Genomic DNA, 16,476 nt, shown 5'->3' on the forward strand with positions numbered 1-16,476 from the left:
ATTTTTTTGTGATTGATCGAATGCCGCCAAAAAAAAGAAAGAAAAAGAGCGTGACGTCATCGACCCAAACAAGAGTCTGCACACATGTGCGGCTTTGAAGGCGTTCTTTTGACTGGCAGATCCCCCCCAACATCATGTACACCGACACAAGTGTCAAGTGATGTGGGAACGGAACCGAACCACAATAAAGCCGCCGCTGCGCTATTGTGCGCTCGGTGGAACGAATCGGCGGAAAGCCTCTTTGAATTCTGGATACAAGCGGCTCTTTGAAACGTCAAATAAAGATTTATTCAAACCTCACGATTCATTCAGATTAAGCGGCGAACGCTCTCTCAACTTCACTTTCTCCGTTCCATCTTCGCAGAGCGCGATGGTCCCTCCCCTATACGAAACTCTTTGTGAAAATCTTGTTGGGACTTTTTTCCTCCCTTTCCCTTAAACGTCAAGTGTAATTCATACCAAGGGCTTCGTCTCTGAGCTCTCCCTGTCTTGAAGGTGGAGCAGACATGAGAAGAAACGGACTATCAGCCCATCCAGCAGAAAGCCCTCTGAGATGAAGTAACTTTTAGACGGTTCTTGTTTAATAACAAGCATCTGTTTGCGGATTGAACATCTCCATCAATCGAATGATAGCAGGTATGGCGCATTTCACATTCAGAGAGAGTTACCACAGCTGCTATTTATTCATTTTATTTTATTTATTTATTTATTTATAATAAACGTTTTTACCTTCATTTAAAAAAATATGCATCATTCATTAAGTGTCGTGATCTTTGTCATCATGAATTTGAAGCCTTTCAATTAAATTCATTGACTGAATAAAGCTTCTATGAAAGATGGACTGTATTTAAGTTTTTTCATGAAAGTTTTGAAAGTTGAAAATGTTGTAAATGATATTTATATATCTGCACTTCGTTAGTGATAATTAATGACAGAAAGTTTTAAAGACCTATCGTTTAAAAAAATATTTTAAAATTAGGCCTAGCAACAGAAAAAAAAAAGCCTCGACTTTTTTTTTTTTTTTTGGTGTAAAGTGTAGTTGCTAAAGTAATTTTGTGCAAAGAAGATGATAACCATGTATATTACTTATAATTGTCAATACAAATATTCATGTATCCAAAAACGATTGACAGTGAGAGAAAGACGTGCACTAGGCAACTTTGAATGGGACCTTTAGCGCCACCGTTTGGTTGATGAAGCTGCTTGAAAAGTTTGCAAATGTGCAAATTTCTGTGCCTTGTAATGGAAAAATGGGATGATGCTGACACAGAGGGGGATTTTCAACATCTAGCACTACGGCCAGTTTTTCGCCACTAATCTAAGCATCTTAAGATCTTTCTGAGCAAGGCAGATGTATCTATTACAGAAAAGCCTTTGGAAATGTCATTGGAAAAGTCATAGCGATATGATGGAGGAACGTCAGATTGCAGATGTTCGTTTTAACAAGAGAGCTGTTGATAGAGAGATCAGACCTCATGTCAGACTGAGTCTGTCAGTCTTTCAGACTTTTTGAGGCTCGAACTGTCTGCACATTTTACATCATTGTCTTACTGGAATTTGTTTGGACTTTTGTAAGTGTTTCGCTTCTCGCGGTCCTCTCCAGTGGGGATGCATCTGATTTGTCATTGCCTGGATCCATAACTTCCCCCGAACACATTCTTGCACATATTCCCCCCCTCACTTTTCCAGTGAAGCCACACAGCGCCGTCGTTACAGATTGATTCTCACAGACAGAGCTGCTGATGTAGATGATCCACATCGACTGCATGTCAAAGTGAAGTGTGAGGTGAGAGGAGAGGGGTTTCAGCTCCTCAGGGAAAGTACTGAAGCAAGCATGCAGCAGCAATCTATATTCCAGCCCACTCTCTGCACAACTCAACTGACTACTGATTAGAAAATCTTGCTGCAGTCAATGTTTTTCTCGGGTTATCAGCAATCTAACATATGATGAATGTGAGAGAGAGTAGTGGGTGTGAAACACTTGACGTTGCGGTTTGCCTTTCTGATTGTTTTTTCATTTTTTTTTCTTTGACTGGATAATCGTTTTTGTTGTGTTGCGCTTACACAAAGACAAGCCTATAGAAATTTTTGGACTTAGATTTATAACTCTGTTTTTGATAATGGATGCTTTTTTGACATGTGATGGGAAAAAGGAAATTGCGACTTTGTGTATTGCAATTCATACGTTTTTTCTTGCGATTTTAACATTGCAAGTCTGCAATTCTGAAGAGAATCTGAGATATTAAAACGTAGCAATTCGTTTCTAATTTCTGTGCTGCAGCTAAATTGAAAACATAATTGAAAGATATACGCTCAGAATAGTGAAATTCGGGAACTGCAAGGAACAAATTCTGAACTGTTAGATAAAAAGTCGCAATTACTTTTTTTCAATGGTTTTTTCTCCACATGGTGGAAAAAACTTTGGGTTTAATAATGCTAGTCTGATTCTGAAACTAATTATGACAGTGCTAATATTGCACTTACTTTAAGATATAACTGGTTGCATGTTTGCATTTTTGTCTTGACTTGCTTTAAACAAGTATCTACTTTACATATAAATGTAATTATCTTTGCACTTATTACACAGCTCTCTGGAATACATTATCCTTGCAAGTCTGTATCAGTCCACTCATCCAGGTAACTGAAACTAGCACTATTTTCATGTATCATATCAAATCAAATCAAATTCAAATTTTTATTTGTCACATATACATACATACATGGTACGACATGCAGTGAAATGTTTTTTACAACCGTCCAGCGTCAGAATAGATCACAGTTGCACTTAGTTGCAAGGCCATGTTTTTCATGATGTAATGGAATTCAGACTTCCACCTTTACTAGTTAGTAGTGTATTAAGCTGAAGTAAGCTGGTCATTATTGCAAAATAAACCTGTCACCCTAATCATGGCCTTGAAAGATGGAAATTCATGGAAATGTAATAATGTTTATAAATGATTTGAAAATGCATTATTCCTATTTATGCCCAAGCCAGTGCAGTGTCTTTTATATGCATTTTAAAATCCTTGTCCTGCAATCACGCAAAAGTATTGAATAACTGCAAAAGTCATGGAAATGCAGTTGGAACCTTGGTATCTTTTTTAAAAATCGCTGCTTTGTTCCCATTATTTATGTGCATGATTTATGTGGTGCGTGGTTCCATGTGTGACCTGCATGGAAGAGTCAAGCATCTTTTCATCACACTGCAAACTGATGGTCTGGTGGAAAAATAAAATGCAACCATATCTAAATGTTTTTTTTTCCAGTTAGAACTCTACCTGACACATAAATAAAGGCAGAAGTAGGCTGCTGACCGCTTAGTGCATTTATTTTATCATATCATTTTCTACTCTGGTTTACTGGTAACAGTAAATTGCATTACCATCCACAGAACCCCAGTATATACTTAATACTAACATTTAGCAAGACAGTACGAAACGTTTCCAAACCACCGGCTCAAAATACTCAAGTCAGTGTCGACAGGGTCAATATTCATCCAGTCCCCGCCACAAACCTCCAGTCTCCACAGGCAGCATCATTTTCCTCTAATGGCAGATATTTTCTCTTAGCCTGTGTCGTTTAGGGACTACTTTTTAACTGCGAGCATTTTTGTATGCTATTTGACTCATTTGTTTAGTCTCTATAGCTAATGCAGCAAATCTGGCTTTCAGTAACTACTTGAACTATTTCTTTAGTAATGCAATTTTATTGTGAGCATCTTATAAGCAGATTCAAAGTTTTGTTTTCGGAATGTGTGGGAATAATTTTGTTGACTTAAGGTACATTAGGATTTGATTTAAATATAATTGGAATGTGATGATGGGGGGATAGGGTGAACTGTACAGTGTCTTGAAATGCGCTACAAAGTCTTGTTATTTGTCACCCCCTAGTGGTCATGAGTGTATTAACGTGACCCTCTGTTCTTGACTTTAATGCTTCCAATCCCCTTAATATTAGTTTTGCAAAGGTGGATGAAATAAAATGCTAATTGATTAAGACATCCAAAATGCACAGTGCTGAGACCAGGAATGAGCTCCACTAATTTGTATGAAGTTGTATGATTGCATGCATGGTATACTACACGCAGGGATTTTAGTACGGAGCCCCGCACATGACATACAAGAAAAACATTTCAAAATAAATTACTCGATTTGCTAAATAGTGCACACGATTTAAAAGTCGAGGGAACCAATTAGTAAATCGTGTGCACAATTCATAAATCGAGGGAACGAAATTGTAAATTATTCACACGATTAGGCCAACATTTTTTTTTTCCCGCGCGCTCCGTATTTTACTGATACAACTAATTAGTGCAAAAAATATATACATAAAATGTTCCTTTGGAAATAAATGATTGAAAAGTTCATCCAAATGTACAAAAATAAATAATATCAGCACATTGTGTTTCATATTTGTGGCTCTAGACATGCTGGGCTTTTGTAAGAAAAGCTGAGTATGTTTATTATAATATGTTACATATATAAAGTGATATTGATTTTCTTTTTTTCTTTGTGTGTGGTCTAGGGGTCTCTCTGCAATGGGCCCGCTACCCTTAACGCTCCTGCTTTGCATCTCAGCACTGGCTGTGCTGGTGTCCGCAACAGTGGACAATCCCACAGGTGATGATGACTACACCTGGCCACAGAGGAAAGTACCACTGGTACAAGAAAAACAAACGGTGCACCTGGGAAGTTCTGAGTTTCTGGCCAAGCCGCAGACTGAGATCCATGGAATATGTGGCATTGAGTGCCAACGGGGTTTCCCGGAGCCCAGCCTGGACGATCTAGAGCAGCTACTGTCCTACGAGACCCTGCACGAAAACGGAACCCGCACGCTCACCACCGTCACAATACAGGATCTAAACGTGACCGACGACTATACAGGAGGTTCTGGGTTACGTGCTCGGCGCAGACGAGAAGTCTATGGCACGGACACAAGGTTTACCATCGCCGACAAGCAGTACTCTTTGAAGTTTCCATTCTCTACGTCTGTTAAGATCTCCACGGGGTGTTCTGGAGTGCTGGTGTCCCCCAGACATGTCCTGACTGCGGCTCATTGCATCCACAACGGTACGGACTACCTGGATGGAGTTCAGAGACTCAGCGTTGGAGTGCTGAAAGAACGTTCCCGTCGGAAAGGGAAGGGACGGAAAGGAAAAGGACGTAAAGGGAAAGGCCAGAGGAAGCGTAACGAAGAGGAGGAGGAGGAGGAAATCAATGCAAACATAGAGCTTGAAGAGAGGCAGGAACGTAAAAGAAAAGGCAAAGGCAGGAGAAACCGTAGTCGCCGCAGCATCACCTCTGAGCAGCCCTCATTCCGATGGACCAGGGTGAAACAGATGCAGGTGCCAAAGGGCTGGTTTAAAGGGATCTCGGAGAACATTGTGGCCGATTATGACTATGCCATCCTGGAGCTTAAACGGGCACAGAAGACCAAGTACATGGATCTAGGTGTTATCCCCTCCATCAAGAAGCTGCCTGCAGGACGTATCCATTTCTCTGGATTCGATGACGACCGGCCAGACAACTTGGTGTACCGCTTCTGCTCCGTGTCCGAGGAGTCCAACGACCTGCTGTACCAGTATTGTGACGCCAAGCCTGGCTCCAGCGGCTCGGGGGTCTACATTCGGCTCAAAGAGCCTGGCAAGAAGAAGTGGAAGCGGAAGATCATTGGAGTGTTCTCGGGTCACCAGTGGGTGGATGTTAATGGGATGCAGCAGGATTACAACGTGGCCGTGCGAATTACACCCCCTAAGTATGCACAAATCTGCCTCTGGGTCCATGGGGACTCCAGTCAGTGTCGGGGCACCTGAGAGACTCCATCAGCAGCCCATCTGACTGCCTCTGTCCCGGCTCTCAGCAACCCTTGTGCCTCCCATTTGTGCACTACACAAACTGCTGCATTCATCAACACTACAGACTATAACACACCTACCATTGAACTTTTCCAAGCTATTTTGATATCTTAATTTATTTTATTAGACAAATTTTTTTATGAATCAGTTAGAGCGAATGTATTTGTAGATTCAGTTGTCCTAACGAGAACTAATTCTGTCCTAAACTGTAGTTTTGAATTAGAAAATGTACTTCAGTCAGTGTTGTTTGATATGGGAGGCATTTGTTTTGTCTGGTAATCTGTCTGGATACCTTGAAGTAGAAAGCTAGATGCTAAAACTTTTTTTTTTTTCTGAGAGAAAAGGCTTTTAAATTTATTTGTGGATTTTACTTCCCTTTTTCTTCTTGAAGAACATTTGAGTATCAATGCGCTGGTGTTCTTTTGTTCTTGTTATCATTATTAAATGTTATGACTGTGTGCCTTTGATAACATAAACTGTAACCTGTCTTCATGGGCTTCCATTTATAATAGTTCTGCTTTTCGTTTCACAGTGCAGGAACTTAGTTGAAGGTTTTTACCCTTCAGATTTAGATGCCCTTGTTGACTTTTGGTGCTATTTTAATTTTAAAATACAAAACATCAGACTTGTCAGAGTAACAGTCTACTGTAGTACTGTAAGTATATATTTAATGTAAGACTCTTATTATGAGTTTCATATGATTATGTCTTCTTTAAAAATACACAGGGTTATTTAAATTTAGATATGGTTAATGATACATATCGCTGTAATTATGATAAATAGAAAGGCAATATCGTTTGGAAATAAAAACTGAAATTTTTATATAAAGTTGATGTTTTGAAAAAACAGATTGCATACATTTTCAATTTATACAACTTTTTCTAAATGTTTGTTATTAAGGACCAATTAAAGTGAGATTGATATGTATTGGTCTATGAGGACAAAATTGTGTGTTCACTTTTTCAATAAACTTCCAATTGTTTTCTTTATTTTCCAATTTTAATTTGCTGTTAATTTTTCAATTCCACTTTTTATACTCTGTATTATATATATATATATATATATATATATATATATATATATATATATATATATATATATATATATTTTTATTTATTCATTGTATACAAAATATAGCCTACAAGATTTGTACTTTTTTTTTTTTTTACTGAAAACAAGTACCTTAAACTTTGCAGCTTAATACTGTCTGAATAATATTAGTCTCTTTAATAATTATCATGTGTTGACACTATCCTTCTGAAAACAGACACAGAGGGACGCAGGTGGGCAATTCTTCCCATCAGTGTTTATTGCATCTCAGAGGGCTTACATGCACTATGTAGGGGTGTCAGATATGAATCAATAAATCAAAATAGTTTTTATTTCAAGAGAATTGCAAAAGAGAGATCCGAAGATCTGCCTTTGTTATTTTCATGAGAGATCTAACAGGGAAAGTGAGTTACAGAGGCTTTGCTATACAGGGCTGCCAATTAGATCTTTCTGTAACACTGTTTAACAGTGACCTCCTGAAAACTTGTACAGATCTAAGGGTTTATCTCTGCTAATGAACTTACACTCTGTTTTCTATGTATTTTCATCTAATATATCTTCTCCACAATCTTATTTTGCTGTGCAAACTACAATACCACCACTCACCAACAGAGGAAGCAACTGTTACGTGTAACAAACAAGGGTCAGGGTTTATAATGTAATGACTGGAAAAGACTGAGAACCGAACATGTGGATGGGTTTTTCTACAATTATACAAAATAACACTACATGTACCAACTTCAATTTGGATTTCATACAAGCACAAGTAACTATGAGACTCAAACACAGCATTCCACTGACTACAACTGTGAAATTTTTGGGGAGGGGGATTTTCTCCTTTTTGGGGTGGGTGGGGGTAACCGGTTTAACAAGTCACTGTACATTTGTTATGTCAAGATACCGCAAAAGGCCTTTCTTATAGAGCATCTGAGATTTGTAGCACTGAGATTTGGTGAATTAAAGTCAAATTTTGAGGTTATTCTCATGGGGAAACTATGTAAACCGCGAACTGACATTTAAATTAAAACAAAGTCTCAACTAAAGAATCAAAAAATATATGTATATATCAGAAAAATAAATACCAGTTAAAATACAAAAATGACATGTAAACACCAAGAGGTTTATCTAGGATAGAGGAGCCTGGATATGTTATTAATTTATACATAATTCATATATATATTTAGAATTCATATATTTATTATTTGTAAACAAACAAATGTCAATCAATGATGGGAGATGAAAACAGCATGTCTTATAATCCGAATACCAGGTTCACATCAATAAGTTGTACACAGATAAAAATTTGAGCAGAGGAGAGACCTTTTTTTGGTCAATGAGGATAATATACACAGATTACCTTCTTGCGAATCATGATACATTGCACACTGCTCCAAAATGAACATACAACAGAAAGCGCTTCAACAACCTGTTTAGGACCTCTGACCCCAAAAAGGGAGTCCTAGAGGAATGAGAAGTTGAGGGGATCCACATACACACATCATTCATTTCAGACTTAAACACTGGAAAAGACATACGTACGCATATTTTTTTGAATCGCTCGTTTTCATTTTTGTGTTTTTCGTAGTAATTTTATTCTGTTTCGTTCAAAACAAAGGATAACATCGAAATAAGCACATCTTCATTTTTCGGCTTGTTTTCTCTATGATTCACTTCACAGTTTGTGCTACAACATGACACAGGAAGGCTGGGCGGGGCGGGGCGGGGCGGAGTGGGCGGGGTCAGTGGATATCTAGCTGCAGGCTCCTCGGGCGTCTGGGGGTGTAAACAGACAGCAGACTTCTCTCACTGGAGCTCAGTCTTTGAGAAAACAAATACTGCAAAAAGAGCACGGAGAAAATGTCACGGTGCTTTGTGATTTAGTGCCTCATTTGAGTAGCTTCTAGAAAGATAACCGTACCTGGGAAATTATAAGAAGTCCTTGATATTCAGATCTGCAAGGGGATCCTTGGTGGAGGGTTTTTGGGGCTCTGAGCAGCTGGCCCTGGAGACAACTGAGAAAGTAAAAGGTGCTTTAGGAAATGATAATGAAAACTGATTAAAATATATATATATATATATATATATATATATATATATATATATATATATATATATATATATATATATATATTTGGGGTCAGTATAACTTTTAAATAAAGAAATACTTTTATTTTTTATTCAGCAAGGATGCTTTAAATGAATGCATTAAATAAGAATATTAGTTGTGACACTAAAGCCAACCTGAATTACATCTTAAAAATATATGACCTAAATATATATATATATATATATATTTTTTTTTTTTTTTAATAATTATGGTAATTACTGGTGCTCCGGGTGTTCCTGTTGCTGCTGGCCCTGTAAATGGTGGTCTCATCATGGGCTGACCCATGGGCTGTCCCATCATCACAGGCTGGGGCATCATGGGAGCACCTGCTGCTGGAGCCTGAGTAAACAATAAGAAATAAAGTTAGCGAATACTTTAAGTGCAAATTACAAAAAGCTCTTTTAACATTTTAAAAATGTTTTTTTACCATGCCAAAGCCAGGCTGTGCTCCCATTGCTCCAGGTGGGGCAGCAGCTCCGGGGGCTCCAGGAGCGGAGCCAGACTAAATACAATTGGAACAGGGCCACAATTAAATATACACAAAAATATTTGGTGTAGAATTAATTTTCACTCAGAAATTGCTAATAAATTTCACAAAAACATATACAATGGTGAGTACTCAAAAAAATGGATGCATTTTCACTCTGAAAATTACAGAAGAGAATTCCCTAATCATCTTCTGTAGATATTTACATATTGAATTAAATATAAAAACTGAAGCAGGTCGGCGCCAAAAGCCTTGTGAGCTGCATAACGAAATATAGCCCAATTGCACTTCAGGTGTCCTGAATTTGGATCCCAGCTTGCAGACCTTTTCCACCATCTCCACCTTCACTTCCTGTCAATGCTTAACTAGCCTATTATAATAAAAAGGCGAAAAAGCCAAAAAATAATAAAAAATAAAAATAAAAATAAAGCAAGAACTACCATTTGAGCGCCAGGTGTGCCCCAGCTAGTAGGGGCGACCTGAGGGGTCCAGTTAGCTCCTCCTGTCAGCTTCTTCTCATTCCACTGGTTGTCCCTATACAAAACAAATAGCTGTCAGGCAATCATTTTTCCCGGGTTCATAAATACAGCTCTAGGGCCACACAAAGTGAACATGATTAAATTGTGCTCCAAGGGAGAGCGAATCAATCAAGCTGCCATAACACTCCAAATGAATAGTCAATACGGGTCAGGTTGAGTAATTCATGTCTGTGAGTAGATGTTATGAATAAGTGACAAGATTAATAGGTGTCTTGAAACAACAGGGACACAGAGATGCACTGAACTTACTTCTTTTGGCTTCCCACCCCCAAGTCTACAAGAAAGGAAGATACAAGATAAGTCAGAGTAGCTGATGATGGTGTGTGAATAACTCAGTGCATCTTTACTCAGTGCGTACTTCCGACTAAATTGGCGAGAGAAGAGTCCAAGTCTCCTCCGATAGGTTTGATTGGTTGGGCAGCTGTGGGTGCCATTGTTGGGGCCATTGTTGGAGCCATGGCCGGAGCCATTGTTGGTCCAGCGGTGGGCACAATCCCAGGTGCCAACGGCGGGCTCGCTGCAGCCATGGGGGTCCCACCTGTGCTCTGAGGCGTTATGGCTGGCATCAGAAGGTCTCCTAATCCGTCAAACACTGGGGTTGGCACAAACAAGAGTGGGTTAATATAGCATGGATGGATTGAGACCATTTTAGCCTAGGCTTGTTTTGGATTTACTGTAAAAACTGTCAGCAATCCTATAATACACAGTGAGATGTAACAGGAGTAATACATAAGACAGGAACAATAACATAAAACATATATACACCATCTTTCAAATGTTTGGAGTCGGTAAGATTTTTGAATGTTTTTGCTCTTTTATGCTAAAAATTGATTAAAACCAGTGACATTGTGAAATAATTTTCTATTTTGATCTAGACTGAATTTTCAGCATCATTAATGCAGTCTTTAGTATCACAAGATTCTTCACAAATCATTGTAATATGTTGATTTGATGCTCAAGAAACATTTCTTATTATTATCAATGCTGAAAACAGCATCTGCTCTATAATATTGTTGATGAAAACGAGATTATTTGATGAACAGAAAGTTTTAATGTATTTATGTATTTTATTTATGTATCTTGCAATAAAATTTTTCCTTTCACTTGTCATTAATTTAATGCATATTTTGTAAACAAATGTATCAAAAACTTACTGACCCTAAACGTTTGAAATGTACTGTAATCAAATATATAAAATTCAGACCCACAGACTCATCCAAACATTCATGAGGTATTCAAAACTGCATCCAGGAGTTTTTACTACATGCATTGAAAAGTTGCAAACTGGCAACACACATAAACACATTTTTATACACAGGATTTTCACTGCATTACAACATGGCTGGACAAACTCTGTCAGGCACCAACAAATATTCTGACTGAAAAACCATTCGTACTGGATGAGGAGATCAGCTTTTAACCATAAAAGCAAAATTTAGGGTCACCAAAAATGTGAAAAGTGGACCAAGTTTGTTTTTTTTTTTTTTCAGACTTAGATGCAAATTTTACATTTAAAGAAATAAAGAAAAAAACCTTTTTACAAATTTTAAAAAATGCACACACTACAAAAACAAGAAAAGTATCTAAATATTGGAAAAGTTAAATATTCTCGTAATTTTACATATGAGTGTTATTCACATAATTTATTAACATAAATTTCATATGAATAACACATAATGAAAACATTAACAAAATGCAAAAGGTGTTTTTTTCTAAATACAGAAATTAGAACAAAAAATAAAAAGACGCAGATTGTCAAATAGACCTACATTATCACTTTTCCAAAAACCTTCCAAGCCAACCAGGTGCCTGTATGAAGTACCAACAACACTAAAATGGGCAATTTATTCTGATGCAGTAATGCACAAGATCTGTAACATGGGCAAGCGGGGAAAAAATGCACACAGAGGTTAAAGGCTAAAGATGTGCACTGAAAGAACAAACAGCGCTAGGACATTCACACCACCCAAACTCTTAGGCACGATTGGGTAAAACGATACATGCTGCAACACCCTGAGTTCTCTTGCCAACTCACCAATGGCACAGCAGGAGCAAGCAAAAAGCCAGATCAGTGCGCAGTGAGAAATTTATCAGAAACAAAGCGCAGAGAGAGATGACAGGAGAATGGGACAGATGATAAAGTCGAGAAAAGCAGTATTAGAGTAAAAGAGCAAGAATGGACAGAAATGAAAAAGGAGAAAAAGCACAGAGAGAATGCATTTTATAAGCGCTGCCACATCCTCACTGTATAATTTAACAAGGTCAGCAGATGTGGAAGTGCTCATGCAAGGCAAAAGTGTGCTGAGAAGCAAGCGAGCCTGAAAGATTCCTCGCTGTGTTCAAGAGAAACTAAAAACAGTTTTGTCAAATAGATAAGTACTCGTGTTTATTAAGAGTATAATTATCTGTTTAAAACACCTGGTTTGATTTCTCACCTGATGCATCGAAGCCACCAGAGGGCGCTGCGGTGGCAGGGGTTATGTCTGCTGCTGCTGGTGTGGCAGAGACCGGCACAGAGCCAAAGGCATCAAAAGCTGACTCCAGCAGGTCAGCCGGGGCCGAAGATGGCACTGGTGCTGGGGTCGGTGTAACCGTCGGGGCGACCGGTGAAATCAACCCTGCAGACATCAACAGATAAGATCACATAAGATTCTTAACAGTTCTTAAATATCTAAACAGTCTATTATGGTCCAGAATAAGAGCAATTTCAAAATATGGCATTTCTAAAGTAAATTACTGTTTACACATAAACAGTTTTTATTTTTATATAAATTCTAGCTAAGGCTATCAATAGTGAGCAGTGAGGTCCAAATAACTCTGGTATTATTTATATACTATTATAGTTTTTATTAATATTTTAAATGATCTTTGGGTTTTTATTTTATTTTATTTTATTTTATTTTATTTTATGCTTCTGTCATTTATTTTTAGTTTAGAATTTTAACTTTTATTTTAAAATACGTATTTTTACATAGCTTTAATTTATGTTAATTCTTTAATTTTTAGTAGTGCTTCAACTCTAAAACGTATTTATTTTTAAAAGTATTTTTCAGACAATTTTATTTAATATTTTATATAGATTATTTTGCTGTCGTAAGCATTATTTGGCGATTTGATATGGAACTGTTATGCGGTCAAATAGCTGCCAGGAACAACGTTCGTTGTGCAGAAAATAATTGCACACCTTAGAACGTTCTTTAACCAATCATATTCAAGCATTCAACGTCCATGTAGTGTAAATACATACATTGAACAGCTCTTTATTAGAGCCATGTCTAACGTCATCTCATCATTAACAAGAAAGAGCGTTCTCCTAACCAGGCAATGTGACCCATACCTCCAAGCAGGTCACCTGATGCTGCTCCGGAAGCAGTGGACTGAGTCTCCCCGGTAGTGTCACCAAATGTGTCTGTTCCAGAGACAGACGTCCCGCAGCGCAGCATGAAGGAGGAGAAGCATTAGTCAGCCTTAAAGCTGCATACACACTGAGAGAGGGGCAGATGGAGAGAGTGAGCCGAGATCATACAACAGGCAACACACTCCCACATCGCAACAAACACTGACACGTGGATATGCGATCTTTGTCTTCCCACACTTACAATGTACACATGACAGCACAGCATGCATATACAGTAAACTCAAACACACACCAAACAAATCACTTCCCGACTTCCCATCATCGTCTGCCCACTTAACAGACAAAACAAGCTGCAGAAACCTATCAGTCACTATAATTAAAAAACCTGGACTTTTAAGCAGCTGGTGTATACTTACCAGTTCATAAATTGAAATGTCTACGCTAAGAAAATGAAGCTCAGCACAGATAAACAAGCCCATCAAACTCAAATATTTGAAAACCTGGGTTACACCACAGTGGAAACCTTGGGATATGACATAATATCTGTATATCGGTCTTCAGGATTGGTGTTTTGTATGAGCGTGTTTAGACATACCAAGGAGGTCCAGCACAGGTGCAGGTTCAGCCTTAGGAGGAGAGACAGGAGCAGCTGGAGCAGCAGGTGTAGGAGCCACCGGAGCAACAGCTGGAGCAACAAATGAGTCTAAATGGGCAAGAGAGAATGGCAAAGTAAATAAAATGCAGCTAATACTAGCAGTTTGGTAGTAAAAGCGCACTGGAGGAACGTAAAGAAAAATACAATACTAAATAATTAAAGCGATGGTTCACTCAAGCACGCATGACTAGCTGTCTTCTGCAAAAATGCCAACCAGAAGAAAAAAAACACAATAAAACTCTCATAAAAATGACTTTTATAACTCATTAACTGTAAAATTTTAATCTATCTGCTGTAAAAATCATAGAAAATAGTCTACACATTTTTTCCTTTTGTGTTATATTGAAGAAAATAAATAATATGGTTTTAAACAATATCAGGGTAAATTACAAAATATTAATATTTTTGACAACTATTCCTTATCATAATTATAGTAATTCATAGTGCGTACTGAGCAATATATAAATAGCTGATATTAATAGCTTAATTATTAGCATAACAGTAAGGGTGAAAAGTTGCTGAAAATTTAACAAAAATGAAAAATAAATATTAAGAGAAAATTATTATTATTATTTAGTAATGTGATATATTTAGCTTAATAATAATTGTATTATTTTTATTTCATTATTAATGATAATATGATATTTGATGGTAAAAAAACATGTTTCATTTAGAGAGACAAGCGCACTCACCAGACAAGAGGTCACCAGTCACACTGGCCTCAGGTAAAGGTGAGGGCCCGCGTGAGACAGCGGGAAGATCTTTTACATCAAAGCAAATGAGGAAGAGGAAGTGGAGGAGTAAGAGAAGAAAAATCAATAAGTAGCACAAGCATAGAACACAGGACACAGAGTAGTGCTTTTGAGGGCGCAAACATGCACAAGTCCACGCTCCACTATGAGGACAAACCAAGACGGAGTGGGCCAAAAAACAGATGAAAAAGAAGAAAGATGAGACTAGAAAAGACGAGACGTTCAACAGAACTACGGGAATCAACTCCTGTACCTGCACCAAAAAGGTCTACACTAGGAGTGGTTGCTTTGGGCTCTGTGGAGGAGCTTTGCTCAGGCATAGAATCAAACATATCTATAAACAAGGACACACATATGCGTTATGCTTTCAGTCAGTGCGTATCAAGACAGCTTCAAGTGAGAGAGAGGAAACATCATTTAGATTTGAAAACATTTCGTTTTGCTTGCTTTTTTCCATAGCCATATCTAGCAAGTAACAAGTCTACAAATGTCAGTGCAAACCACAGCATTCAGATTTGGTCAAAAACACCAGAAAATGATTGCAGGACAAATGTGGTCACTGCAAATCCTGGATTTTGACAGATTGCAGTGCAATATTAGAGGCTAAATGTGAATCAGTGACATTGACCACCCTTCTTTATTTGCAAATACAGTATTTGTTTACATTGTTAAATATATTTTAAATATGTACAGTACCGTTTCAAAATATGTATATTTTTGTATACTTATGTAGATTTCTGAAAATTGTTAAAAAACGAGTTTAGTTTTTGCAAATAAACTCTTATATATATTTAATTAAAAAATATAAAATATTAAAATTATTTATTGTTTTCATGTCGAATCACTCTTTTTTTTTGCACCCATTTCATCAGTCTTTAGTGTCACACGATCCTTCAGAAATTATTGTAAAATAACGATTTCAGTGCTTAGGAAATAATAATTTAGAATTTCTTACATTGTGCAACTTTATTATCACTACTGATCAATTTCAAGGTTTCTTGATGAATATCAATTTCAAAACATTCAACTTCAACACTGAAAAGGTGGTTAAAGCCTTGATTCACAACTAGAATGACCAAAACATAAAATATAAATCTAAATGAGAAGAATCAAACAAAAGAGAATCTTAATAATGTTGGGGAACTAGCCTAGCAAGTTAATATTGTCATAATGCAGAGTAAAGCAAGACAGAGGCAGAAATGCAGCAGAGACATTACCACTAAAGAGGTCTAGTGTTGGCGGGGCCGCGGACTCAGTTGTAGCGGATGTGGTTGTGGTAGTGGTGGCGGTTGCGGTGATGGTGGCAGTAGTGGTGGGAGGAGAAGGGGTATCTGGGGTCGCTGTTGGCGAGATGCTCGGCTCGGCACTGGTAGGAGACGCTGCGGTAGCGACACTCTCTACCGGCTTCATGGCAAAGAGGTCCAGCTCTGGGGCAATGCTTGCACTCCCCTCGGATGGAGCCCAGGGGTCTTTATTGGGAAAGGTCGGGAGGTGAAAATGGAATGGGGAAGGTTTGTTAAATAACAAAAACTGCAAACAAAAAAAGAAAAGCTCCTAACAGAAAGAGAGGGTGGATTTTACCACACTTTAAGACACCATTAACCTTAGTACTGCAACCACCATTAAAAACACTTTAAATAAACATCCTAGGAAAAAAAACCCAATTTAGTTTTC

At 37.8% G+C, this 16,476-nt stretch overlaps 2 protein-coding genes across 9 annotated transcripts in view; one reads left to right on the top strand and one right to left on the bottom strand.

The window, feature by feature from the left end:
* The first annotated feature begins 334 nt into the window (after positions 1 to 334).
* On the top strand, positions 335 to 6,841 carry prss35 (serine protease 35). Of its 2 annotated transcripts, XM_043260139.1 has the most exons (3): positions 335 to 636; positions 2,588 to 2,637; positions 4,525 to 6,841. In XM_043260139.1, the coding sequence occupies exon 3, from the start codon at positions 4,538 to 4,540 to the stop codon at positions 5,810 to 5,812; it is 1,275 nt and encodes a 424-aa protein (XP_043116074.1). In that variant the 5' UTR covers positions 335 to 636; positions 2,588 to 2,637; positions 4,525 to 4,537; the 3' UTR covers positions 5,813 to 6,841. The 2 variants fall into 2 exon arrangements, with proteins under 2 accessions (XP_043116074.1, XP_043116073.1); XM_043260138.1 differs by lacking the exon at positions 2,588 to 2,637 and having other exon boundaries at positions 342 to 636.
* A 299-nt stretch (positions 6,842 to 7,140) lies between these two features.
* snap91a (synaptosome associated protein 91a) overlaps positions 7,141 to 16,476 on the bottom strand; it is a 35,367-nt gene continuing 26,031 nt past the window's right edge. For 4 of the 7 annotated variants that reach the window (XM_043260771.1, XM_043260775.1, XM_043260772.1 and 1 more), the window contains 13 exons: positions 16,020 to 16,271; positions 15,056 to 15,136; positions 14,743 to 14,811; positions 13,991 to 14,098; positions 13,375 to 13,446; positions 12,473 to 12,655; positions 10,396 to 10,629; positions 10,287 to 10,311; positions 9,939 to 10,032; positions 9,439 to 9,513; positions 9,231 to 9,350; positions 8,823 to 8,916; positions 7,141 to 8,739 (listed from right to left, as the gene is read on the bottom strand). In XM_043260771.1, the coding sequence (XP_043116706.1) occupies positions 8,851 to 8,916; positions 9,231 to 9,350; positions 9,439 to 9,513; positions 9,939 to 10,032; positions 10,287 to 10,311; positions 10,396 to 10,629; positions 12,473 to 12,655; positions 13,375 to 13,446; positions 13,991 to 14,098; positions 14,743 to 14,811; positions 15,056 to 15,136; positions 16,020 to 16,271 (1,379 nt within the window). In that variant the 3' untranslated portion in view covers positions 7,141 to 8,739; positions 8,823 to 8,850. Of the gene's footprint in view, positions 8,740 to 8,822; positions 8,917 to 9,230; positions 9,351 to 9,438; positions 9,514 to 9,938; positions 10,033 to 10,286; positions 10,312 to 10,395; positions 10,630 to 12,472; positions 12,656 to 13,374; positions 13,523 to 13,990; positions 14,099 to 14,742; positions 14,812 to 15,055; positions 15,137 to 16,019; positions 16,272 to 16,476 lie in introns of those variants that run through there. The other 3 variants (XM_043260773.1, XM_043260774.1, XM_043260777.1) reach the window with 3 other exon arrangements.

The sequence above is a fragment of the Puntigrus tetrazona genome, chromosome 16 (assembly GCF_018831695.1).
Source record: "Puntigrus tetrazona isolate hp1 chromosome 16, ASM1883169v1, whole genome shotgun sequence".
Classification (NCBI taxonomy): Eukaryota; Metazoa; Chordata; class Actinopteri; order Cypriniformes; family Cyprinidae; genus Puntigrus; species Puntigrus tetrazona.

What these genes read in the sequence shown, in the direction of transcription:
- prss35 (XM_043260139.1), top strand. Translation starts at nt 4,538, where the DNA reads ATGGGCCCGCTACCCTTAACGCTCCTGCTTTGCATCTCAGCACTGGCT.